Genomic DNA, 9707 nt, shown 5'->3' on the forward strand with positions numbered 1-9707 from the left:
ATTATTTATCCTAAATTGGGGCTCATGATTTAGTTTTTAGATAAAACAAAATTTTTTTATCATTCAAGAACTCTCTCACTAACCTTATAATGTTTTGTATGTAATATCAACTTTGAATATGAACTCACAGGACACTAACAATAGTAAATTCATTTTGCTTATTAACTAAATGAATTTGTAATCTGTATGTTTGCTGAGAAATGAACTCACAGCCTCTTCATTTACAGAATATCCAATTTTTGTAGTAGTGATTTTAAATTGAAGCTTAGTAGTTGAGGATAATGTTTTCGTTGAGGATAACACGTGTTTGCAATTCGTATATTTTATTTTTTCCTTAGACAATCGATGATTGATATAGCCTACAATTTTTTTTTTTTTTGACTTGTTAAATACTTCATTTATGATTGTCCTTGTCTTTCTTAGATACTGCCTAATATGGTCGTTGTTAAATATTTGAGGGACAGTTGTTCTAATGGTTGATTAGAGGATTCCTCATAGTATGAAGGTTAGTACAACATGTACATTGTTTCATAGTATTGTTTTATATGTGTATGTGTTTAGATGATTGGACTACAAACTTTTAAATATTTCTTTTTTGCTAAAATTTGCTAAATTTTATTGTAGGTTGTTGCTTCAAGAATTATTTGGTGAAACTTACTGTGAGGCTTCATGAAGTATTAATACTTGAAAAGACATAATTATTGAGGGTCAGAACATAATTTAATGTTTTAAAGTCTTATAGTTAGTAATTTTATTTACCGGTATAAATTGAGAGTAGTTTGTGGAGAGACGTGAATAGTCATACTTGTATAATATTATTGTAAATTATGTATACATATGACTTATTGTTGAAGAATGAAATTATTGTTGATTTGAAGGTTTATTTTGTTGATGAATCTATCTTTATTTGAATGAATGTAAAGCAAAAAATGAGAAATGAGAAATGTAAAAAGTGTCATGTATACTGTCTTACTTGACATATAAAAAGAATCAAGTATACTATCTTACTTGACGTGTAAATAGTGTCAAACATACAACTTTACTTGGCGTGTAAATAGTGTCAAGTATACTATCTTACTTGACATATAAAATCAATCAAGTAAAATATCTTACTTGACACGTAAACAACGTCAAGTATACTATCTTACTTAACACGCAAAAACCGTCAAGTATGATATCTTAGTCGACACAAAAAAACGTAAGACATATAATTCTTGACAGTTTTGTAGTATCAAGTAATGTGACTATACTTGATAGTCGATTACTTAACTCTTTTTAAAGCATCAAGTATAGGTTTACTTGACACTGTATTAACGTCAACTAATCTAAATTTTGTAGTAGTGTCGGTTTGTTCCTCGGACTCCTTCTTTCAAAGCTCCCCACCATCCTCCTGCTAAAGGACATAAGGTAGTAACTACAAAAGTTAGTCGTGGTAAATTTCCTCCTAATGTACCCTCAGTTCCTATTGACGACACCTCTTTACACTCAGAAGATTGTGTACGTAGAAGTATGTGGTTCAACGTCATATGTACTACTGATGAGTCAATTATCTCTAATCAGCATAGATCTTGCACTCCGATTCTTGACTTGGTCATTAAAGCTTGTCTGCTCCCTAACATTATTGAAGTGGATCCTTTCTACCATCGACTCCTTCGGGAATTTATTGTCAACCTTCCTACTGAACTGAATGATCCTGGTGCTATGGAGCACTAGGTTGATGTTCGTGGTCTGTGCTTTAATATCTCTCCGACTCTTCTTAATTCTTTTTTGAAGGTTTCTCAGCCTGTTGACTTTTCTCTGTCTCTCCTTACTCTTGAGCAATTAGCCTTGAAGCAATTAGCCTTACCCCAAGTGAAATCAAGGTAGATGAAGTTAACCAGATAAATTAAATTCAGTTTTTACATTTTCTTTTCAAGATCTGGGCGGTTATACTTGATATTTAAAACATTGATGAAATATTGAGTTCTTATTTTAATGAAAATTTTGATGAACTTCAAATTGCTTCGATTTGGCCAAAATCCCTTTCAACTTCTCTGCAATATCCTTCATTCCTTATCCATATAAAACAAAATGAAACAAAACATTTACAAAATATAATAAAATTTATTATTCATAAGACTTAATATCTACTTAAAGATTCAAAATTGAAAATTCAGACAATCCCAAAAATAAATAGAGACAAATTGAATAGGAAGTAAAGTTAAATGGAGTTGTAAGAGAAGTTGTGTCCACAATTTTTTGTTTTGAAGTAGTATATCTTTATTTTACTTTTTGTTGTGCAATTAATGTTTAACTATAATTGCATAGTTTGTGTACAACAACAATGTAACACATCTATAGGTCTAGCTAATTAACAAGGAAAGGAAGATGGTCAATTCACCCTCCTATTAATTATTCTTTGTCCTTCCTTAATTCTTAAGGAAAGTCTTTACAGGTTCCTAAAAAGTGAAACAAAAAAAAAAAAAAAAAAAACACTAAAGAACTATTTATTCTCTTCGCAATGCTGATTGTTCCAAATCATGTTAACTAAATCCTAATCGAAAATGTGTCATCGTAATAAAATTTCATTGATGAATCAGTTATAATTAATTTCAATTATATTTCAATATAAATGAGTTAACTTTTTATTTTGGTTTACATAAAATTATGAATTAGTCGTATTTATTGGTTTTGTTACAATATCAATAATAACAACAATGACATTTTTTGGTTTTGTAATGACAATGACTGATGGCTAATTAGGTTTAACATAAATTTTAAAGATTGAGCACTTTTAGTTCTTCAATCAAATTATGTTCTTCAATCATAGATTTCAATGGATTCTAAGTTTTGTTACAATTACGAAATATGCACAAATAACAACAAATGTAATCAAAGGGATTTACTTTTCAAAATAGCATTGATCTATTACATTTACGAGTGGATAAACGAGACCATGGCTCAAAACATGTGTGAGTAAAAATTGAAGGGTAAATTGTGTCTTTTTTTCAGCTAATTTTGAAATGTCGATTTTAATAGTTAAAGAAAAAGACAAAAAGTTCAATTAACATTTGAGTTGTTCATATTGTGAGGATTAGGACTATAATTTTATTTACTCAATAGAACGAAAACAAACTAAAACCGAAGTAAAAAGCTAGAAATTTATAGAGATTTTCTTTTCTATGGAAATTATGTTATCTACCATTTTTGTATACTATAACTACACAGATAAAAAATTAAATATTTTACATCGAAACATAAAAATAATGTGAATTTATCATTGAGTTATACTCATTTCCATGTATTTTTTATATATAGAATTTCGATATAAATAGTAAAAATACCTTTTATAAAAATCAAACATTGCTTTTTTTTTTTCTCTCTCTCTCTCAATTTCTGCTTAACTAAGAGCCCAAAGATTCAGTAAAATTCATCTATACGTAAAAGTTTTATGTTGCTTTTATTTTACAACAGCTGTATGCACTACACGATAATTTGGTTCTTTTATCCTTTAAACAATATGTTGGAAGGAAAAGTATAAGAATTTTGTTAATTTGAAATTTAATTTTAGGCTTGAATTGATCATGCTTGAAAAAGATTAGGCCCACATTACCCATCTAGGAGGAAACAAACAAAAAGAAACCAAAATGAAAATGAAGTATTTTAGAGAAAAAATGTGTGCATTAAATGGGATGTTATACATAAAATTAAGTGCTAGTTCTTTACCCAACAACCATAAAATTAATTATTAGACATCTAATTTCCAAAGGTTCATGACTATTTGTGGAAATAGTTAATTGATCCACATGTACTTTCATTAGGAAAATAAAATGGTCTAAAAGGGGTGTGCCTTTCAAGCCAAGAATATTCAAAGCTATTTTACTTTGAATTTGAGTACATAATTTAAATTTCATAATATATGCTTCAATGTCTACACTTACTTTTATCCAGTCTCCTTTGATTCAAAAGTAATATATCCACCGTTTTGTTTAATGTGAATACACAAATGTGTGATCACTGTATTAATCGAACTTATTTTTAAAAGTGATATTCTCTAGGCTTCTATTGTTATTTAACAAAAGTGTGGGCTTAAGTCTCTGTGACCATTTTTTTTTTAACTGCCCATACATTTGGAGAATGTGCTTCATGGGTACTTGCTTCTAACTGGAATCCAATTACATACACTGAAATAATAAATATTTGTTATTTTAGTGCATGCAATTGGATGTGATGATCGAGAGTCTAAAGAGGAACATGGGTGCTAATGTGTTTATCAGATTTGGTTTGTTTGGGTTGTTTAGTCTATGTTGTTAAAGTAGTTTGGAGTTTCTAGTGAAGGAATTCACGTAACGTTAATTTTTTCACCTTGGTATATGTTTTCTTGATGAGTTGTGTGGATGTTTTTCCTTGAGTGATTTTGGTTTTGTTTTCTTTGATCTTTACCTTATAACTTTTGTGGTTGTGTTTTGTTATACATTGATCGCATGTTACGATGTCATCTTCTCTTATCGTAATTAACACCTTTGTACAAAAACAAATTAATAAAAAAAAATAAGTAATATGGTTTTGTAAACTTATAGTGATACTAGAGATCTGGATAGAACTCAATTTTGTTAACTTGTACCAAAATAACTCCATACTTTTAAATACTTTTCATTCAGGCTAGACTTTGAAAGTTCATTTTTAATCTACAAATGTTATAATTTATTTTACTTGTCAATATAATATAGAAGTGAATCATGAATATCTTAGTATGTGTGCAAAAGGTTAAAAACACATGTGTGTGACATCAAATAAAATATACATGTAAAAGTTCAAAATTATTTTACATAATTCAAGAACCTAGAATAAAGGGGGAAAAAACTCAATAGCAAAAGAGTGAAAATACAATGTAAGCTAACCATTTATTTTGTTGACATTTATTGTATGTGACTGTTCCTTTTCTTAAATATCTAATTTACATTCTAACTAATATTCTCTAAACTTCTAACTTCTCAATTAATGTGATACCATATTCTTGGGTTGAATTTATTGATATGATGTATACCTACTCAAGAAAGTACAAACCAATTTTGGCAACAAAGAAACTTAATTCCCACACACAAAAAAGAAAAAAAAAACACAGAAAAGAAAAGAAGAAAAGATCAAGAACCTCACAAAGAATTTAAGAACCATTCGATCAAAATAAAACATATATATATATATATATATATACATCAATCTACACATAACGAGGTCATGAGATCGATGATGATCAAAGTTAATAATAAACAAAAAAAGTGGAATAAATACCTAAAAACTTCACTAGATTTGACCTACTTTTAAAAAGAAAATTAAATGAACTTTTCTAGTTTGTTTTCCTGACTAGTTTTCTCTCTATATCTCTCCCTTTCTCTTTCCCTCCTTCAGTGGAGCTTTTCACTTTGGTAGCGAGGGGCGGTATGACTTCCCGCTATGTAATCACAAACATGGTAATCTCTCTCAAGCCATAGAACCGTGCAAACCGTGGACCATATGTCATCGCTAGGCAGTAGTAACGAATGATATTTTTTTAAAACGTATAATCATGGCATGCAACGCTTTTCCAGAGAGGAAGAGGGAGACAAAAAAGAAGGAATTATTGACACTAGTGAAGGGTTATACAATATTATTACAAAGAGAAGCGGGACAAAGAAAGAAAGGAAAAATGGAAATTTATCTATAGGATTTAAGAAGAGCACCACAAGTAGAACAAATGATGGCCTTCCATGAAGTGGAGTGGATGGGAATCCGGCAAAATGTGGTGGAGGTTTCCATGTCCGCCACCTGAGCTCCTCGTCCGCAACGGGAGCACGTTCCAGCCACTGGCTTCGTTTGTCGTACCTTTCTCTTTTGATTGATCAGAAAACAGAAGCAAACCATTTTTCTTTATGGATATGGAAAATGTGTATGTTGGCTCTTTGTCAATGGCGGTCCCTCAATTTTGTTTATATACAACAATCCTCACTATTCACTACACCCATTATTTGTTTATTGTAATTTCCCATTCTACCCGTCCTTTTCTCGTTACCATTTTTTTCATTACCATTTATTTACCAATTTCATCTTTAACTCAAATAAGGAAACCCATGTGAGGATTTCAATGGATGATTTTTAACTTTGACACCATTAAGATGAGATTAGTAAGATATGAAAAAAAAAAAAAAAAAAAAAAAAAAGGGAAATTAAGGACACTATATAACTAATTGTAGTTACTTTTACTAGGGGTTATGGTTAAGTACTGACTGTGGTTTGTATTTATATTTATACTTCTCATTTATTTTAATAAAGAAGAGAGATACGTCAAGGCAAATCTGCTTATAGACACCATGGGAAGGATTTAAACACGCCCTTGAATTTTGGCTTAACAAAAGCTAATAATTGAGAGACATGTGTAATAGACATCTAAAATATCCAATCACATAGATTTATATTTAACTACAGTCATAAATATAACGATTATATTTAAAGTATTTGATATACATAGTAATATTTTTTAAAAAGTATATAAATACCACTGTATAAAAGTTTATAGAAGTAACTACGGTTAGTTACATAGTGTTCAAATAAAGAAAACAATGAAAAGTTTTTATAAGAGCCTTCCCTGATAGATCATGAGAGTTTAAGTTTATAGCTAATAGACTTTGCTATAGTTATAGTATTTTTTTAAATGTTATTATACACCTAGTTATTATCCCTTAATTGCTATCAATTACAATTACAAACACAAATTGTATTCTATTATTTTGTGAAATAAAAATAAAGAGAAAATAAAAAAAAATCATAAATACAACAAAATAATAAAATATTTACAGCCCGCGTAACAAAGCCCATGAAGTTAGTCATTTTTTAAATATTTCAGATTTGCTATTCCATCTGTCTTCTCCTCGATCTTCACTGCGATTTCTTTCCATCGTCTTTCTTCTTTTCTTCTTCCTTTTTTTTAAACTATTCTTTAGTTTCAAGATCGTGTAGACTTGAAAAAAAAACGTCGTCTTGATTTGGGTGATCAAATTTAAACAAATCTAAACAATCGTGTACAAAAAATAGTCAAATATAAAGGATCGTGTACAAAAAAATTTGAAAAAAAAATCGTTTAGAGTGGAGTAGAAAAATCTAAACAATCGTGTAAAAAAATAAAGGATCGTATACCAAAAGAATCTTAAAAAAATCGTTTAGCCAAATCTAAAATATCGTTAGCCAAAGAATCTTGAAAAAAATAAACGACCGTGTAAAAAGATCGTGTACCAAAAGAATCTTGAAAAATTCGTAAATTTTGAAAAAAAAATGATACGATCAAATGTAAACGATCATGTAACCAAATTAAACAATATAATTGAAAAAATAAATCGTTTAGATTTGACTATCCAAATTTATCGACCAAATCTCAAAGATCGTGTACCAAACAATAGCCAAATTTAAACGATCGTGTACCAAATGTATTACATGTGTCGTTGACGGCGTGGTTGATAGAGCATTTTTTGTATTTTCCATTATGGGTTTGTAAACCTTTTTTCCGTTTTCGAAATTGTTTTATATAGTGTAAATGTTTTGCCGCTTTGTTATATTTTTTAAAAAACGTAAAACTAAATTACTAGATTCTAAAAAGAAAAAGGATAAAAAAATACAAAAAAGAATTGTTTCCATTATTATATATGTTTATTATCATCACCTCAATAGCAATAGGTAACATCTTTGATATAAGTAAAAGTAGAGTTATATGGTACGGAAATATTGAATAAATTAGTGTATGAGTCATAAGTTGAATATAATGATCAAGTTAATTGAAGTGATTGAGACATGATATTTAAATTTGTTATTTTCGGTTAGCTAACACTTTACATCCTACTTTGATTTAAACAATTTTAGCGTCTTTGGCCCACACACATTTACAACTACGACATTAGAACCATACTTTATCTCCATTCTTTAATTGACATTTATACTATTCTTTTTTTAAATATATATGTGTTGCAAAAATCTCCCACAAATTAGGAACACACAACAATTCACCCAAATTTTCAAATTGGACACCAAATAATATCATAACATCTAGAGTTTTAAGAACACATGAATGAATTGATCAATATTGCATTTAAGTGAGATATCCTAAACAAATGAAAATATGGTTCAAAGTTACTATTCATACTAACAAAGATGTACTTTTCTTTTTAGTGGCTCAATCATACATGAACTCCAACGTTAAGCGTGCTTAGTTTTGGACAATGATTTTCTTGGGATAACATGCTAAAAGCATTCGTGTTAGTTTGTGAGAACAAATTCCACTCTAGAAACATTCAAAATAAACAAGGACAACTGGATGACGTTGTTAAGTTGCAAAGGACACAAGAGTGATAGGGCTATCAGATGTTAGATCTATAGGTGTAGGGTTTTACATAAAATATGGACTAGGAAAAATTTACTACATACTAAATGTTACCAATTACTCTGAAACCTCTTCGACTATTATATCGCTCATAAAATTGAAGTTTATCAAGCTTAAAGAGTTTCCAACTTAGGTTACTTAAAACCATGCCAAAAGTTATAGACTCCTTACAAATTGATTATATATATATAATCACTTTCATCCTATGAGATATAATATGTAGATGTGTTTCAAAATTTGTAGTAAAAATAATTAGAAAAAGAAATTTAAGTCTATATTTAAATATAACAAAACTATAGCAAAAATATTGAAGTCTATCTATTATGGACCACCAAGATATATCCTACTATATGTTTTTATTTAGAAGGAAATTTGAATTTTTTTCTATATTACCATTTATTGTTGCCAACCTAAGCAGCTATTAAGAAAATAAATGAATTGTGTTGGGTTAACTCAATAAATATTTAATAAATTACTAAATCATTCGATAACCTGTCAAATAATCAATAAAGTTATTATATACTAGGCGCTAGAAATTTTTCTGTCTAATTGTAACATGACAGACACAAATAATACCCTACAAGAAGGGGTTCTACATCGGCAGATGTCAGATCCGCGTCAACAAAGGCTATGTCGACGCAGAAATGGACGCCGACAAGAACATCGTGAGAGATGTGTCGTCAAAGGCACTCCCGATGCGCAAATGGGATGACGTCGGCAAAGGGTTACTTTCAACGCACTGTTCGCTGACATGGTCAACACGTCGGCAGTAGGGAACGACCAACGTTTGTTAATGGCGTTGCCAATACCTTCCTATCGTTGTCGTCAGGTACGTTGGCATAGTCTAGTACACGGCATCGGTAATGTTATCTAATTTAAATTCATTCTAAAAATGCAATTAACATAAAATTAATAAAAAAATTATTAGAATTTCAAATTGAATTACGATTAACGTAAAATTAAAAAGAAATTATTAAAATACCAAATCGAATTTATATTAATACTATTGCAAATATTAAAAAAGTACACATCTGTACATTTAGAAATTACATGAATAATAAAAAGTAAAAATGAAAACTTAAAACATAGTTCTAAGTGCCGATGCCACTTTCTCAACTTCTACACATTGGCCTCGGCATGACTGTAGCTAGTATGATCATAGGGACATGGGCAAAATGTACAAAGAGGAAAGTTGAACATTATTACGAGGTGCATCGAGAGAAATATGAGGTTGCTTCAAACAGAAACAACCCTTGCTCTGGTGGTTCTAGAAAATTGATTGAGAAGAGAGGAGCAGTAAATGACAAGATCGATAACAAAATAG

At 29.7% G+C, this 9707-nt stretch overlaps 1 protein-coding gene across 1 annotated transcript; it reads right to left on the reverse strand.

The window, feature by feature from the left end:
• Positions 1 to 5577: 5577 nt before the first annotated feature.
• LOC103493350 (uncharacterized) lies at positions 5578 to 5936 on the reverse strand. Its single transcript, XM_008454057.3, has one exon. It carries the CDS (start codon positions 5878 to 5880, stop codon positions 5674 to 5676), a length of 207 nt encoding a protein of 68 aa, XP_008452279.1. The 5' UTR covers positions 5881 to 5936; the 3' UTR covers positions 5578 to 5673.
• Positions 5937 to 9707: the final 3771 nt, after the last annotated feature.

The sequence above is a fragment of the Cucumis melo genome, chromosome 6 (genome assembly GCF_025177605.1).
Source record: "Cucumis melo cultivar AY chromosome 6, USDA_Cmelo_AY_1.0, whole genome shotgun sequence".
Taxonomy (NCBI): Eukaryota; Viridiplantae; Streptophyta; class Magnoliopsida; order Cucurbitales; family Cucurbitaceae; genus Cucumis; species Cucumis melo.